Genomic DNA, 18359 nt, shown 5'->3' with positions numbered 1-18359 from the left:
TAGATAATTCTAAGAACCTGGCTAACACTATACATGTGACACCCGTTTCTCCAGATCTTATGAGCCTTTGAGTCAGAGGAGTCTCATTAACTCCAACACAAATACCACTGGTTCTTTCTCCCAGTGATATTTTCTGTACCAAACCTTCTCCCCCTGTATGCCACGTCTTGTATTTCTGTGAGTCTCCAGAAGGTGTCGCCATGTGCTCCCAGTCTTGCTGGCAAGGCCTCTGCCCTTTGAGGAAAGCACTTCCTCAGACCCTCCTTTAAGCCATGCGGAATGAAGTGCAAGAGATTGACTCACCTGTTCAGGTGGAAAAATGTGACAGTGTTTCTTGGACCTGAGTATTTTTTTTAATAAAGCTTAGTGAGAAAATTCTTTCGGTTTTTACGTACAGCCTTCCATGCGCTAATGGAACACATGCGTCTAGATGCCTAGATGGGGGAATCAAGAATCTGCCACCATGCCCCAGTGAGATTTACTGCCCCCCTTGACAGCTAAAGCTTCTTGCTGGCTCAGGCTAATCAGCAGTTTCCTTCCACCCTCAGGGTGAATTCTCAGGAAGCTCCTCAGCCTCCACCACCCACCTCTTGCAGGGCACGCACCCATACACCTCACTCCAGCAACGGCAGGGCAGGGCATGACTTCTTTCCCCTTGACTCCAACCTCCTCTGGGTGTACTGATTTCCCTCAGGCCTATCTCACCAGTTCAGAGATGTGCACAGACAGGCTTGAAAACCTGCGATAGACCCCAGCTACTCTAGCGTAGAAATCGATCCCTCTACTCTGCTACTCTGATCCTGCAAACTCATGCTTCGTTCAGACAGCAGCCCAAGCCACCAGGGCGCCAAACTTTGAGTGTGTTCTATATCTGGCATAGGAATGTTAAAGATTTCTTCAGTATGAGAATAAATTATTTATTTAGATGTCATTATATTTACATCTATGATTTAGAAAGGGCGAAAGTGCCATCTATTTTATGCTCTGGCTAGAGTGACAAAAATAATCAATTTTGATTCATCTTCTTCAGAATATAAGTAATTCCTTCTGTGTGTTTGGTGCATAACTATCTGGAACAAAGAAAGAGAAATAAAGCAATAATTAAAATTGCAATCACATCCTTTGCTGAACCACGCCATAGTCTGAGTTGTTGAGTTCATATGGCATTTTCTCCACCTGCTGGTATAAGCGTGTCTCTGCAGTTCTCACACAAACCTCGGAAATACAAATGATTTGCATGAAAATTATGGGTAGAGTGAAACTTCATGTTCTCATCTTAAACAGGAAATGTATTGTGATTCAATGACTAAGACACTATCATTCAAGAGAGCAGAGGAGGAAATAGCACTTCCAAGAAGAAAAAGAAACAGCTGTTATCATTTGGCTTTAATGATACAAAAAATAAAAGCCAAATATATTTTTTAATAAAGCAATAAATTAAAACATTGAATTTGAAAAACAGAGATAAGCCATGCCATGTCAAACTATGTCGAATGAACTCTAATACAACTAAGATAACAAGAAATGCAAAAAGAAAAGCCTGGCATTTGTGCATGAGAACAGCTTTTAAACCATCATCCAGACTCCTAGCCTCCATTTTTGAAAAAGTTAAGTGAAAAGAAAGCTTATTTTTCTCTGTTTCATATGTTTTAAGCTAATAAATGTTACCTTTTAATAGCCAAACACCTTACTGGTTAGAGCTTTAAAGATGGGTGATTAAACAGCTCAGAAAAGTTAAAGTATTTGGCATTTGAGAACCTGGTGTTTGTGATTTCTAAGGTTTAACTACAAGCAAACAAAATTTTAAAAACAAATTCTATTTGTATGACAGCTGTATGTTTCATAGGTAATCCCTGCAACTAATCAGTCATGCACAAAGGACAAGACAAAGCGTGTACCAATTGTGGTTAACACGACAAAGGCCCTGAGATAAGGGGGCAGGGAGGCTGTCTCCTGTGCATGCTGCATCCTGATTATTTGCTGAAGCCCTAGGCTTAGAGCATATCTCACTTCCCTTCCTTCAGGATTTGTTCATATCTCTTTGCAAAAAAAATTACCAGAATTTATTGCTTCATTCATCCCCATAAAAAGGTGAGGGCTTTTCCTGAAACAAGAGTCTTGTTACCTTAATCATAATACCCGAGGATAAAGCAAATACAAACAATACATAAACTTAGGTGTGTACGAAATGCAGCTTTATTTTGTGTATATAATGCAGCTTTATTTTGTGTATATAATTTGAATTTCTAATTTGAACCCTGAGCCCTCCAGGAAAGGGGAAAATGTGATCTCAGGTCATTGGCCTGTTCAATTCAAGCACAGGAGGGTGTGGGTGGGAAGCCCAGGCCTTGACAAGTCTCTCCTGGGTATTTATGAGTCAGCCTGCAGCACCCGATTTTCACCTAAGGGCCATCTGACACCTCCCTGGGTGGGGAATCTTTGTAACCATGTTTAAACGCTGACTTTGGAGAGCCTCCTAGAAGATGCTTCCTTGCAGCTAGGGTCCAGCTACCTCCCCTGGACCTTCCAAAGAAGCAGAGCAACATCCTGGGGCTGCCTCCCCAGAGAAGCAGGCTCCAGGCCCCTTGCTCCCAGGCCAGTGACATCTCTACTCCCCGACACCCACTGTGGTACCTTCTCACTCCTGTGAGTCCTCTCAGGCCTTGGCCTTGGCCTTCATTCAGTATGTCTCCCATTTGTCAGCCTAGGCCAGTATCCAAGCCAGGAAGGCAACATCCTTCCTCAAAGATTATGAGCACAAGCTAGAGTGGTTCCCTTAGGGCTCTTGGGAAAAGCAAACCATCAGGAGAAAGGAGAAACCCTGGCTAATATTTCAAATTACAATCCCAACCCAAAAGTCAAAATCTTAACAATGTTTTTAACACTTTTTAGCACTTTTTCACTCATATCTGTTTTTGAGCTTAGTCACCTTGGGAAGTGAATAAGACAAAGAACATTCTCCTCTCTGCAGAAGTTGAAATTGAGGCACTGAGTGGCTCTCTAGCACATTTCACAACAGGCATTCTAAGACCCTCCACTGACTGAGGCACAGGGAGGAAACAGCTTTTAAGGAACTCCCATTGGACCACGCCTAACAAGCCAAACTACCATATTAATGAGCAAATCAGATATGACAGGACCTAAAAGGGCCAGGAAAACCTGCTTCATTTAAGACAAGCCAAATATATACGGGTAACAAGCGAATGGTCACAGTCACAGCTAATTATAGAGATAGCAATGCGGTCAGCATGTTGTCTGCAGATCCTAAGGGCACTCAGTAGAATAATAAATCCAGGCTCTTGGTCATCTTTCTAAATATTTAAAACAGCAGAGGCTAGGTAGTAACCGTGGTTGGCAGACTCATATGTTAAAAACACTGAATGAAATATACTTAAATTTACTCTTTGTGTACAAAGCTCAGCTCATCCGTCACGCTGCCCATCTCTGGAGTGTCAGTGTGGGGCCACTTGGGCCTCTGGCATTTTCCTGAATTTCAGAATTGATTAGAAGTAGGTCAAAAGGCCAGAGAACAGCACAAAACAAGCTAAGGGGCAGGGTAAGTAGGTCAGCTGAGGTGCAGAGAGAAGTCAGGTTTACTTTACAGATCCCAAACCTGTATCAGAGGAAGAAAAATAAACATTTGGAAACCTCATCTGCTACTTGTCAAGTGATCTTAAGCAAGCTACATAACCTCTCTAAGCCTTGGTTTCTTCATCTATAAAATGGGAAGGAGTTAAGAATCTGGTATTGTCACTGCTGTGGCTGGGGTTTGATTTTGAACTTCTGCATACCGTGGGTGTGGACCCCCCCCCCAAAAAAAGGAGGAAAAACAGAACTTGCACTACAGAGACAGTAAGAGGATTAAATGAGGGAATGCACATTAAGAGCCAAGCCAGAGCCCCTGGAAAAATCCTAAGGCCGAGTTTGGAACATAGTGGCTGTTAACCTGTTGGCTATCTGATATCTTCCTGGTGGTCACCAGAATGGGTCTCCCAGACCTCCAGCTGCTGGAAGGGTAATTGATTAAGGGCCAGGGATATCCTTGCTGTGCTTGTGCAGAGGCCATGCCTCCTGGGAGGCTCCGGCCAGTAGCCAAGAGAGCATGAGGTCTCCTCTGACAGTTGTCTTTGGCTCCAGAATTGCCGGTAGCCTTGCTGGGTCTCCCTGGGACTGAAGACAGTCAGAGATGCAGCCTCCCGTTGTTCCCTCCCTCTCTCCTTGCATCACAGACTCACACTCTCCCAGGCTAACTTGGCTCCTTACCCATTTTCTGTCCCACAGGCATTTGCCCTAACAAAACCCCTGCACGTTGAATCTTGTCTTAGCATCTTCTTCTCAGAAGACCTAGGCTGACACACTTCCCTGTCCCATTTCCTTTCTTTTCTTTTCTTTTTTTTTTACAGCCACCCCAGCTGCACATAGAGGTTCCCAGACTAGGGGTTGAATCAGATCTGTAGCCGCCAGCCTACACCACAGCCACAGCAATCAGATCTGAGCCGCATCTGCAAGCTACACCACAGCTCATGGTAACACCAGATCCTTAACCCATGGAGCAAGGTCAGGGATGGAATGTGCGTCCTCTTCCGCTAGTCAGATTCACTTCCGCTGAGCCGTGGCAGGAACTCTCCCACCCCTTTTCTTTTTCTTTTTTTTAAATTATTTATTTATTTATTTATTTACTTTTTGTCTCTTTTTTTTTGCTATTTCTTTGGGCCGCTCCCGCGGCAAATGGAGGTTCCCAGGCTAGGGGTCGAATCGGAGCTGTAGCTGCCAGCCTACGCCAGAGCCACAGCAACGCCAGATCCAAGCCGCGTCTGCAACCTACACCACAGCTCACCGCAACGCCGGATCGTTAACCCACTGAGCAAGGGCAGGGACCGAACCCTCAACCTCATGGTTCCTAGTCGGATTCGTTAACCACTGCGCCACAATGGGAACTCCGTGTTTTTTTTTTAATTATTTATTTATTTACTTTTTGTCTTTTTTTTGCCACCCCTTTTCTGACAGAGGGCAGCTTATACTTTTCTTGTGAGGTCTGGACGATGTGCTCAGCTATTTGCAAAGGCCATTTCATCAGGGTAGCCACTGGGAAGCTGCAGCTGAGAAACAGCAATAACACAGGCCATCGTTGCCAAGGCTGGTGTAAACGAGATGTGGGCAACTTTAGCCTAATACTTTTACAGAGAACCACTGCTTCCAGTGTTACCAGTCAGGCAGAAGCTGAAGGAAAAGTTTTTAAAGGTAGTAATATTCTTAGTCAAGCAACTTAATCTCTCAGGCCTCGGTGTTCTAGACCAGTACAGAACGATCAGATGTTAGATTCTGAAGGGACCTTGGAAAACATAAACTCGGTGTTTCCCAAACTTCAGTTAAATTTGTACATTTTTAGGCAACCCATGATGATAATTTTTCTTTAAGTAAATTCACTTTCACTTAACATTTAAAAAGCAAAGTTTATATCAGAGTGTTAACTGGCAAAGTGTCATTTACCACAAGTGGAAGGCAATGTTATTAAATTCTAGTTAGATGCTAAAACCTGAAAAAGGTGTAGAGTCTGGACCTGCTTTCTGTTAAAAACACATATTAACAAGTATTAAAGCCACAGTAACACCAAAGACTTTCTAGAAAGACTGGAGCAGAAGTGAAAAGACTGACAATGTGCCTCACTGTCATTCAAGACTGAATCTGTGGCGCACTCCTAAGCCACTTAAGAACTCCCTTTCATGTGTGTTGAATGGTCCCTCCCCTCATGCTATGGTCTGGACAATGTATCCTTCACAGTGTTTCCGTTTTGAGGGATGTGCAACTCAGGGGCACGGTTTCACTGACTGGCTATGGAATCAAGCAAATACTGTGCTTATTAGTTCATCATTATCCTGGATTTCCAACAAGAATTTAGTCCAACTAAGTGGACAAAGGGGCTAGGATCCACCTATTCGAAACTGTCTTAGGCAAACCAAGAAACAGCAAGTTGTCTCCCATCTCTTTTGCAACCCCTAATTCCTCACCCCCCATCCAAGTACCCAGATAATTCACTTGTCTTTTGCTGCTCAGAGGTCTCCCTGGGACTAAGATCTACTCAGACCTAGCTTCCCCTCATCCAACTGCTCCACCCTATTTTCCATTTATTGAACAATTTCACACCAACCTGTGAATGACCCAAAACTGGCTTAATGCTTAAATAGAAATATTCAAGACTTAAGAGACCTGCCCTTTCAGCATCCTCTCAAACTTTACCATAGAGGCCTGGTTATTTTAAGGTCAACTTTGTGTGTGTGTGTTTGTTTGATTTGTTTTTGTTATTGAAGTATAGTTGATTTATAATATTATATTAGTTTCAGGTGTACAACATAGTGATTCAATATTTTTATAGCTTATATTCCATTTAAAGCTATTACAAAATAATGGTTATATTTCCTGTGCTGTACAATATATCCTTGCCGCTTATTTATTTTATGTATAGTAGTTTTCCTACCCTAATCCCCTCCCGCTGCTGCTCCACTCTCACTTTTGTTAGTTTGTTAGTTTGTTTGTTTTGGCTGCACCCAGGTGTAAGTTCCCAGGCCAGGGATCAAACTCATGACAGCACTAGATTCTTAACCCATTGTGCCACAAGAGAACTCCTCCACTCTTACTTTTTTTTTTTTCCTCTTGCTTTTTAGGGCCACACTCATAGCATTTGGAGGTTCCCAGGCTAGAGGTTGAATTGGAGCTGCAGCTGCCAGCTTGCATCACAGGCACAACAATGCAGGATCCAAACCACATCTGCGACCTACACCACAACTTGGGGCAACACCGGATCCTTAACCCATTGAGCAAGGCCGGTGATCGAACCTGAAACCTCACGATACTAGTTGGATTCGTTTCTACTGCGGCACCACAATGGGAACTCCTCCACTCTCAATTTTAATTTAAGATGGCCAATCCTCATCCTCGTGTCATCCTCACTGGCCTCATCCAGATGGCCAATCCTCATCCTCATGTCTCCTAAATGCTTTCCCATGCAGGTCATTAGTATTGCAGGTATTGCATGTTGTATAACTGGCAATGGACTGTTTCTAAAATGATAGCTTAATACCACTTTTTAGAAGAGGCTTCTGATATCCTACAATACCATGTGTTTGCCCTTGCCAAAGTTAAACACACATACACACCCAAATAAATACAACAAAGTTGGAGGTGAACAGTGCAAAGATCAGCCTGTACTGCCCAGTAACACAGGCTGCTTTGTTTTATGTAAACAAGGCAAACAGCTCAGTTAGTTATCCCTTCATTTTATAGGCACACATCTTTCTCTTTTCTCCTCCCCCCCCCCCCTGTTCAGCTAAAACATAATTCAAACAAGAGGCCTAAGGTAAAAGCCCCTGCCACTTAACCAGCCTGAAGGTCCAACTCAGGACTTCTGATTCTCATTAACCTGTCTCTGCAGCTGAACAGTAGGGTATTTTGACAAGGCAAGCCTGGGTCTAAGAGTCAATAACCCCAAATTCCTGAGTCCTCAAAACCTGAACTGAAAGCAAAGGGCACCCTGGGGTTCCTTTCTGAGGTCCAGGATCCAAGATGGGAGGGGCGCCAAGGACTTAGAGGGACATTCAACAACTGAAATAAGAGTGCAGACACTCCCCCACCCCCATCCCTGCTGAAGCTTGTGGTAGAACCCACTCCAGGTGGGAAATAACAGCAATAATAACAACATAGCAAATAAATCTCTGTAAAACAAAAGTTTGCCAGCAACACGTTGTTACCCGAATGGGGTTTGCCTCTTGGTGGGTGTCAGCCAAAAGACACAGCCAAGCCAAATATGCAGATAAGGAAACAAGTAAACAGAATACCAGGGATCTTTCCCAAGCAGTATCTCTCCCAATGGCAAAATGGGGGAATTTTTTTTTTTTTTTTTTTTTTTGTCTTTTTAGGGCCGCACCCACAGCATATGGAGGTTCCCAAGCTAGGTGTCCAGTCGGAGCTGTAGCCGCAGGCCTACGCCACAGCCACAGCCACAGCAAGGCAGGATCCAAGCCGAGTTTGCGACCTACACCATGGCTCATGGCAACGCTGGATCCTCAACCCACTGAGCAAGGCCAGGGATCAAACCCACAACCTCATGGTTCCTAGTCGGATTTGTTTCCGCTGCACCATGAAGGGAACTCCAAAATAGGGGAATTTTTAAGCTATGGGTACATGCATATCAGGAAGGGGCTTGGGCTGAGAACTCAGGAAAGAAATGGGGTAAATGTAAACAGAGTCCAAGCTTTAGTTGAGTAAAGTCTGGAGGGTCAGCGTCATCATGCCATCCCCCACCTGGATGGGGGCCTTAGTTCCTGCAGAACATAAAGGGTATGGGATTGTCAATATATCTGGAACTGGACGGTTTTATTGCTGACCTCCTGTTTCTTGACCGCTTTTCATTTGTTCCTGCATTCTCTTATTTTCCTTACTATCCATAGTTACTGAGACCTATGCAAGGGCTTAGCAGCTTACATCACAAAGGGGCTTAGGCCAAAAATGCCTTCTTTTATTTCAAGAAAGCCGTGCCTGGTTCTCTTTCTCCAGGGGCTCCCTACCTTATCTGCTTACCACGCTTTCACACACTGACATACTTCTAGTACCCAAGACTTTAGAGTGAGGAGACAGAACCAATGTCCCATCCACCCGCTCCCCCGCATCGCCCCAACAGACACATAATCCACAGATCCGGAAGGGAGCCTCGCACTCTTGTGCGTCACCCAAGGTCCCACCTTCTGCCGCCAAGAGGGTTCAGCCCCTCCTGGCCACCAGCCAGGCAGGAAGGCTGAGCACGCTCGCCCTCAGACCTCAGCTACCGCCCAGCTCCGCCCAGAGCCCCGGGAGGGGCCGGCCCTCCCTCCGCTGCGCCGGACAGTCGTGGGAGCTGGAACCCGGGCGGCGCCGTGCGGAGGGGCAGACCCCAAACTTTCCTGAGACTCAAAAGCGGCCTGCGGCGCGAAGAGGCTCCGCCCCTGTCCTGCCACCCGGCGCCTTGGGAAGCGCGTCCCGCTGGCTGCGCTGCCCGCCGCCATGGCCAAGCCCCTGACAGACCAGGAGAAGCGGCGGCAGATCAGCATCCGCGGCATCGTGGGCGTGGAGAACGTGGCCGAGCTGAAGAAGGGCTTCAACCGACACCTGCATTTCACACTGGTCAAGGACCGTAATGTGGCCACCCCTCGCGACTACTTCTTCGCGCTGGCGCACACAGTGCGCGACCACCTGGTGGGGCGCTGGATCCGCACGCAGCAGTACTACTATGAGAAGTGCCCCAAGGTACGAGCCCGGCGCCGCGCGGTGGTTTCCTTGCCGCCCATGCACCGGTCGCACCCTTCCGGGGCCGCGCACTCCAGCAGCCGGCTGTCCTGGCGGCGTCCGGGGCCGTTGGGAGGAGCCCTCGCTGTGACCTCTCCTAACCCGGCTCTCGCTGCCCGGGAAGTCCAGGGCAGTGTCTGGGCGGCGGCTGGGCAGCCCGGGGGACAGATCCGGCACTCCGCTAACACCCCACCCCGAGCGTCATCTCACCCAAACCACAGCTCTGCCCGCCCCCAGGGACCGTCCCGAGTAGATGGCTAGGCCTCCCTCGCCTCTCTGCTTAAATTCATTAACTTTTTTGGTGCATCTACTCTTAAGGTTTTAATCCAGAGGTAGCTGGCGTCTCCTGGGTGCCAGGCACAGGCCCCAGATAGTAGGCCCTGAACAAAGCGGTTAATGCCTTGCCTCGGGGAAGCTCAATGTTTAGGGAGGAGAGACGAATGCAAAGATCGTCAAAGGGCAGTAGGAGCTGAGGGGGCAGGTGGGCCAGAGTTGGAGGAAGGTGCTTTGAGGACTAGGTGGCCTGCTGTAGGCACTGCCTGGGTGTGGTGGAGAGGGAGGATAGAGTTCTCCCCCATCAGAGCTCTGTCCCCACCCCTCCCCTGCTTTCCCCAGTTCCTGGGAGTCGGGCGTGGAGGACTTGGCAGCCCTTTTGTTGTTGTTTTTTGTTTTGTTTGTTTGCTTGTTTGACCGCCTCACTCGGCATGTGAAAGTTCCCAGGCCAGGGATTCATTCGGTGGCACCACAGCAGCGACCAAGCCAATGCAGTGACAACGCCATATCCCGCTGCGCCACAGAAGAACTACCTCCTGGACTGACTTGAGTCCTGCGGGGTGGAGGTGCAGGGCCAGGCTACAGACTTGCTGTAACAGGCTGTTCACAGACCACCCCTACCCACTGCGCAGGGGCTGGAGTGGACGCTGCCTCATCACGGAGGAACACTCTACCTGGCCGATCTGGGAAGGGGAAAATTGAAGAGGACTTGGCAACCAGAGGGATTGTGTTGTGCAGAGACAGGGTGAGAGAGCAGCGCTGGCAGCTGCAGTGAGGGTGGGTGTGAGTCTTGGGAGAGGAAACTGGAAACGCTGGTTGGAGGTGTATTGAAAACCGTGAAAGATGGGGTAGATCCTAGAGGCAGTCGGAAATATATGTAAACGTTTATTGGCTTTTTTTTTTTTTAATATCTAAAGCATGAAAAAGAATAGTTCATGTTCCCAGTGCTCAAAGAACCTCTGAGCAAAAGAAAGTTCTCAAAGTAGAAACTGCAGCTGTAACAAAGCTTTCAAATGGAAAGTAACTTCCTCACCCCAGAGGCCTCTACCCAAAGGTAGCAACTGCTAGAAGACATCCTTAGAAAACACTTTATGTATACATATATTTACTGTATTTTTTATTTGGATGGAGGGGACCGCACCTTACATCAAAAGTTATTTTTTGTGGCTCAGCGGTAACGAACCTAACTAGGATCCATGAGGATACCGGTTCTATCCTTGGTGTTGCTCAGTGGGTTAAAGATCCAGCATTGTGGTATAGGTCACAGCTTGGATCTTGTGTTGCTGTGCCTGTGGTGTAGGCCAGCAGTTGTAGCTCAGATTCGACCCCTAGCCTTAGAACTTCCATAAGATGCATGTGTGCCCTTGAAATAAATAAATAAATAATTTTGTAAGTTTTTAAACTGGAGGGTGAGATGATAAGCCATATTTTAGAAACTAAACCCCCACCTCCACCATACACCCACTTCCAAATCATTTAGTGCTGACACTAGAACACACTTATGTTTCTGCTCCAGGGACTTCTCTGTTACTTTAGTTTTCCTGTTCTCTTGACATTTTTCTGCACTGGGCAGGCCTTTCCTACTTGAGTGCAGGTATAAGCCAGGTATTCTGATAGTGATACTGGTGAACAGGATCCATTCCATACGTGTTATTAATGTGTCTACTCTGTGACAGCCACTCATGTAACAGAAGGTCCCCGCCCTCGGCATAGAGGGGAGTCAGTAGGTGTGTGCTAGCTTCTCTCCCACCTCTTTTGTTCTCTAGTAACTGCAGATGAATCCCACATCTGGATTTCTAGTCTGAATTCCTTTTCAGACTCTATTCCTACATTGGTAAGTGCTCAGTGAATATACCTAAATTTCCCCTTATTTCCTTGAACTCAACGTTTTTAACAACTCAACGTTTTTAACAACTCAAATCATCATCCCTTCCAACCCTGCCCTATCTGCTGTTTTACTGATTTCAATGGTATTGCCCTCTGACAGTCACCCAGATACAAAGTATCAGTCTTACCTTTGATTTCCTCCTATATTCCCCATTCAGCAAGTTGCTGAATCAATCAAATTCTGTTGATTTCTGCAGTTTGCCTTGAAATTATCCACTTTGCTCTTTTTTCCCTTCCCTGCCTAATTGAGGCCCTAGCCTCTGGTCTCGATCAAGTAGATTTCTAAGCGATTACCTTGTTTCTCAGAAGTGATTAAACTGGCAGCATGCAAGCTGAATATAGCTAGCAGACTTATTTTGTTTGGTTGCTGAGATATCTTTAAACAGTTTTATTTTCGATGCCTTCGGGCAGGACATGTCCACTCTAGTTATTGGCCCAGTACTCCTCATTGTTTTTTTTTGTTGTTGTTGTTTTTGTTTCTTTGTTTTTAGGGCCACACCCAAAGCATATGGAAGTTCCAAGGCTAGGGATCAAATCTGAGCTACAACGGCCTACGCCGAACTCAGGATCTGCGTCGGCGACCTACACCATCACTCAAGGCAACGCTGGATCCTTAACCCATTGAGCGAGGCCAGGGATCAAACCTGAGTCCTCATGGATGCTAGTTGGCTTCGTTACTGCTGAGCCACAACAGGAACTTCCTCATTGTTTTTTATAACCAACTTTACGTATTTATTTTCTCTGCCTGGCTCCAAGGCATTTGCGTTTGCAATTCCATCTCATTGTATGCATTATAATCTGATTAAGCTTTGTAAAACAGTACATCTGCTTTCTGCTTAGATATATACACTGCTCCCATTGTCTGCCAGTCCTTAAGCCCTGAAGTCCCTTCTCATTCCAGGTGGGCCTGTCCCTCCATCTTTTCTCCCCCCCCCACCCCAGATTTACCTGACTCTCCTACAAACCCACTTGCCGTCCCCATCGATGCCCTGTTCTCCCCACCTCTGGGCCTTGAACACACTGCACCCTTCACCACATGTCTCTGCTCAACTCTTGCCTGTCCTGCAGGTCTCAGTTGTGTTGCCACCTATTCCATACACCTTTCTAGAAGTATCAGGGCCTCTGATTAATGCTAGGAACACATATAAATTCTTTTTAAAATATTGCTTATTGTTATGTCTATTTTATTTTTAAAAACTTTTGAGGAGTTCCTGTTGTGGCTCAGTGGTTAAGAAGTCCAACTGGGAACCATGAGGTCTCAGGTTCGATCCCTGGCCTGGCTCAGTGGGTTAAGGATCCGGCATTGCCCTGAGCTGTGGTACAGGTCGCAGATGGGGCTCAGATCCTGCCTTGCTGTGGCGTCGTAGGCCGGAGGCTACAGCTCCGATTCAACCCCTAGCCTGGGAACCTCCATATGCTGCGAGTGCAGCCCTAGAAAAGACCAAAAAAAAAAAAAACTTGAAAATGCCTACTTTTTGTAAAATTTGCAAAATATTAATAGTGATGCATGCATATAATTTATAAGATATATTGGAGATGCTCAAATATTTTCCTACCAGAAGGTATGTTTTAAATGTTTAGAGACCACTAACTAAGAGGATGAGGGAGATAATTTTTTAAGGTTTTTTTTTTATATCCCCAAATATATAAGGTTCGATTTCTCAGCCTCTCAAAAAATTATTTATAGGGAAATAGGAATTCACATTAAACTGATGTCCTTGGAAAATCTGTCACATAACAAGGTGTTGAATTATTACATTTGAAGCAGCAACATTTTTTTAAGGAAGAAGTTGAAATGTCTTAAAAAGTCTTGTCCTTGCTAACTTAGAATCCTTAAAGGGAGGCAAAGAAATTTAACATCAGTGTAGTTATTATTCCTGGGACTGTGATCTCACAATTGCAAGCGTTGGATAACTGTATTTATATATAATATACATATATATTACTGTATATATAAGCAAGCTTTTTATAGATCACTAAAAAGTAAAAAGCAATACATAGTGGTTATAGAATAGAGATCATGAGGGAGTTCCCGTCGTGGCGCAGTGGTTAACGAATCCGACTAGGAACCATGAGCTTGCGGGTTCGGTCCCTGCGCTTGCTCAGTGGGTTAACGATGCGGCGTTGCCGTGAGCTGTGGTGTAGGTCGCAGACGCGGCTCAGATCCTGCCTTGCTGTGGCGTCGTAGGCGGGAGGCTACAGCTCCGATTCGACCCCTAGCCTGGGAACCTCCATATGCCGCGGGAGCGGCCCAAGAAATAGCAACAACAACAACAGCAGCAAAAGACAAAAAAAAAAAAAAAAAAAAAAAAAAAGAATAGAGATCATGAAAATACGTACAGGAAAGAATGAAAAAAAAACTGCCCTGATGTTATGTGAATGGATGTTTGTGGCTTGAGATACTCTCCTGTGATGCAGCAGTACAAGGGCATGGTGGGTGGTGGGTGGTGGGGTGGTGGGTAGGAGGGTGAGTGGCACCCTGCCTCTTTGGCCTACATCTACCCCAGGAAAGAAGACACCTTTTCCCAACTAATGCTAAGGTATCTAATAAGCTAATAAGCTAATAAGGACAGCATTATAGATATTCAGTCAACTTGGATAAAAATAATGGTAATGTGCTTCAGAAAATTGTGTTAGATGACATGTTGACCATCCATATAAAAACTTAGAATTCAATTGTTTCATAAAAATGAAAGCAGGGAAAAGTGAAATTTCTAAATTGGACATTTTCATATAATATTTTAAGTGTATATGTGTAGCTCATGAGTTAAATATAATAGACGTTTCTTATATTGATCTATATTTATTTCTTTAATATTTTTTGTTGACCAAATACTTTTCTTTTGGGTTCTTACTGTTGGGAAATGGGGGAGTCCCTAAAATTTGAGGTGATTTTTTATTGATATTGATGCATATACAGATTTTTGTTGCTTTGTGTTTGGTGGGGAAAAAAGAGGAACTGATATGGAAAGTAAGATTTTTAAAGGGGGTTGATGATGTTACTCACTGATCCTTTTTTTTTTTTTAATTAATTAACTATTTTAACGGGTTTTAGGCAAGTCTGAGCTTTGCTCCTTTTACTTTCAACTCTGGTAGTATTAACCTGGCTTTTACTGTATCAAAGGCAAACAGTTTCTAAGCTGATAGAGAAATGTCCTGTTTCATCAAGAACAAACACCAGTAAACCCGAGGTAATCTTTTGTTGTATAGAAGTTCATAGACTTTCTAGAATAATTTTAATTCTAAAATATTACTTGTAGTAACAGTTAAGGAGGAATATTTTGTAGCCACTGGGTATAACTTAAAGGAGTTAATCTTTTTTTTTTTTTTTTTTTTTGGTCTTTTTGCCATTTCTAGGGCCGCTCCCAGGCTAGGGGTCGAATCGGAGCTGTAGCCGCTGGCCTACGCCAGAGCCACAGCAACGCTGTATCCGAGCCGCGTCTGCAACCTACACCACAGCTCAGGGCATCATTAACCCACTGAGCAAGGGCAGGGACCGAACCCGCAACCTCATGGTTCCTAGTCGGATTCATTAACCACTGCGCCACGACGGGAACCCTGGAGTTAATCTTTGTGCTTCTTGAATGACTTGAGATGGTCCCAGCCAACCCCACCTGACCCTCATCCTATAAACATTTTACAAATGAACGATGAGCTCTGTGTGTCAGTCTGACTTCCATTTACCCAAAGCATATGCTTTTTCATGAGGCTCATGTACAGGAAACTTAAAAAAAAAAAAAAAAAAAACAACGCAAACATTGAATCTAATTGGTTTCATGAGTTTGTTTTTTTCCTTCCTGAGGATAAAAGATACTTTTAAAAAGTATTTCCCTGTGGTCTGCGGAGGAGACAGTTTGGGGGTGGGGGGATGTACTTGGGCTGTGGGATGGAAATCCTGTGAAATCAGATTGTTATGATCATTATACAATTACAGATGTGATAAATTCATTTGAGTAATAAAATAAATAAATTAATTTAAAAAAAATAATAAAATAAAATAAAAACTATTTCCCAGAGTTCCCCTTGTGGCTCAACAGTAACAAACCCAACTAGGAACCATAAGGACGAATGTTTGATCCCTGGCCTTGCTCAGTGGGTTAAGGATCCTGTTTTACCTAGGGCTGCGGTGTAGGTCACAGACACAGCTCAGATCTGGCATTGCTGTGGCTGTGGTGTAGCCCGGCTGCTGTAGCTCTGATTCGACCCCTAGCCTTAGGAGCATCTATATGCTGCGGGTGCGGCTGTAAAAAGCAAAAAATAAAAAAATTAAAATTAAAAAAGTTTAAAAAAAGTATTGCCCAAACTAGGATATAAAATTGTTTTCCCAAAGCTGGTTATCAATAGTGCTTTTCTTTATCCCTTTATGCCTCTATAGGAGCCTCATTTGAACCCGAGTTAAAGTAGTCCTGCCATCTTGTTTCTTATTGGACACCTTGTGTTTTTATGGTGACAAGTAAGGCTGGCCTCATAGCACTAACGTAACCTCTCTCTTCTTATTTCAGAGGGTTTATTACCTCTCCTTGGAATTTTACATAGGCCGAACATTGCAGAACACCATGATCAACCTTGGCCTGCAGAATGCTTGTGACGAGGCCATTTACCAGGTACACGGTGTCTGTATTTCTCTCGTGTTCTCTCTCTCTCAATTTCAAGTTCAATCAGGAACATTGGGGATGTAGCACCCATTTAAAAAGGTGAAAAATTCCTTCTATAGACATGGCTCTTACAAACTATTAGAAATGTAAACTACAGACTCCTGATCTCTGGGTTAAGAGGAACATAGTTAGAGAACTAGTTTTGCCTTGTGAGAATTTTCTTCTGCAATCAGTTTGTGACAGCATTCTAGAGCAAACTGCATTTTGGAAATTAGCACTTGAACAAGCCTTTAACAAGTACTTGAGTCCCTGCTATCCTTTAACAAGTAAAGAATCTCAAGCTTTACTTTGGGCTCCTATCTGCTTTTTTAAAATGACCAAAGTTTAACTGTTATTCATGTAGCAAGGCAATATCTGAAAATAATAAGCTTTTAAAATTCTGTTGTCATACATTATTGCTTAATGAGATGTAAAATATACTTCCTCTTTAAATGAGGAGAGTGAGATCTTGGACCTAATGTCCTAATTTGTTTTCATGAACATTTTTAACTGTTTCTCCTCTGAGCTTTAAGTATCTTCATACCCAAAATAGTCCTCAGCCAACCTTTCTGATGTGGCCGAAAGGAGAAACACGTATTTGCAAAATGCACTCTAAATGAGAGACTGTTCAAATTGCTTCTTGTCCTTGGCATGGGATTATCCCCTTATGTGGCCAGCTGCTTGTCACTAGGGCTGGTTTCCTTTATGTGGATTTGGAAGAGCATTTCGTGTGAAAGAACCATTGCATCTCCTCTCCGCTTCCTTTTTCTTTTCGTTCCCTGAGATCACCTGAAAAAAATATACCTCCTTTGGACCAGCATCTAACATTAGGTGGGGTGAAGTGACTTGTCTCCTTGCTAAGGTACTACTTTAGACTCACATGTTTAGAATGTTAAAAACCCTGAGTTCTAGCATTAGTAGTTGGCGTCACAGGGAACCCCTGTACTCTAGTCACCAGGGAGAAAATTTGAAAGCCCTTTCAACAATGAATAGAAGCAAATCCATTTTGAACTCTTAGAAGATTTAGTTATCAAGACTTGTATCAAAAAGCAACTTTTGTTATAAGGGTAAGGATCCAAGTAGGTAGCTTCATGGCAACTGAGGCATCAACTGCAAGCATACTTCATGCAACTTCAAGCATACATTTTATGCAGACATTTTCAAATGTGTAAATTATGTTTCCATTTAAAATAATATCTAGGAGTTCCCGTTGTGGCTCAGTGGAAATGAATCTGACTGGTATCCAGGAGGACTCAGGTTCGATTCCTGGCCTTGCTCGGTGGGTTAAGGATCTGACATTGCTATGGCTGTGGTGTAGGCCAGCAGCTACAGCTCCAATTCGACCCCCAGCCTGGGAACCTCCATATGTCATGGGTGCAGCCCTAAAAAAAAAATTAATTAATTAAATAAAATAAAGTAATATCTAATATCTAATTTCACAGACTGCACCATTTCACAGTGGACTGTCAATAGCCAGGCATGGGCTAGATTATTATCTAGTCAGCGGAGGAGAGGTCATTTAATTTATCTGGGCATCATTTTTCTCACTGCAAGATGAGAGTCCAGAGTGATCTCTAGGGCTGCAGAATTTTGACATGAGTCCACACTGCTGCTAGCAGCCTCTGGCTCTGAGGGTCCCAACACTTTAGGGCAGAGAGCTGGCTGGCAACCAGTTCCATCCATCCCCAAGGTCACAGATGCTCTCTGGCCTCCCACAGTCTCTCTTTCTCTCTCTTTCTCTTTTTTTTTTTTTTTTTTTCTCTTTTTGGCCACAGCTGAGGCCTATGGAAGTTCCCAAGCTAGGGGTTGAATCAGAGCTACGCTGCCAGCCTGCACCACAGCTGCAGCAATGCAGATCTGAGCCTCACCTGCAACCTGCACCGCAGCCCACAGCAATGCCAGACCCTTCACCCAGAGAGTGAGGCCAGGGATCGAATCCTCATCCTCATAGATGCTAGTTGGGATTCTTGGCCCATTGAGCTACAATGGGAACTCTTCTCTTTTTTTAATTGAAGTATAGTTAATTTACAAGGATGTGTTAGTTTCAGGTATACACCAAAGAGCCTCAGTTATAATATATATACATATATATGTGAATATGTGTATATATATGTATATATATATATATTCATCTTCAGATTCTTTTCTGTTATAGGTTATTATAAGTTATTGAGTAAAGTTTCCTGTGCTAAATGGTAGGTCCTTGTTGTTTACCTGTTTTATATGTAGTAATGTCTATATGTTAATCCC

The 18359-nt window shown here is 44.3% G+C and overlaps 1 protein-coding gene across 1 annotated transcript in view; it reads left to right on the top strand.

Moving 5' to 3' along the window:
• PYGL (glycogen phosphorylase L) overlaps positions 9034 to 18359 on the top strand; it is a 58276-nt gene continuing 48950 nt past the window's right edge. Inside the window, 2 exon segments of the mRNA NM_001123172.1 lie at positions 9034 to 9276; positions 15978 to 16079. Of these exon segments, the coding sequence (NP_001116644.1) occupies positions 9034 to 9276; positions 15978 to 16079 (345 nt within the window).

This window comes from Sus scrofa, chromosome 1 (assembly GCF_000003025.6).
Source record: "Sus scrofa isolate TJ Tabasco breed Duroc chromosome 1, Sscrofa11.1, whole genome shotgun sequence".
Classification (NCBI taxonomy): Eukaryota; Metazoa; Chordata; class Mammalia; order Artiodactyla; family Suidae; genus Sus; species Sus scrofa.
Note: the sequence above shows the minus strand (reverse complement) of the source record. Positions and strands in the feature narration are given on the sequence as shown.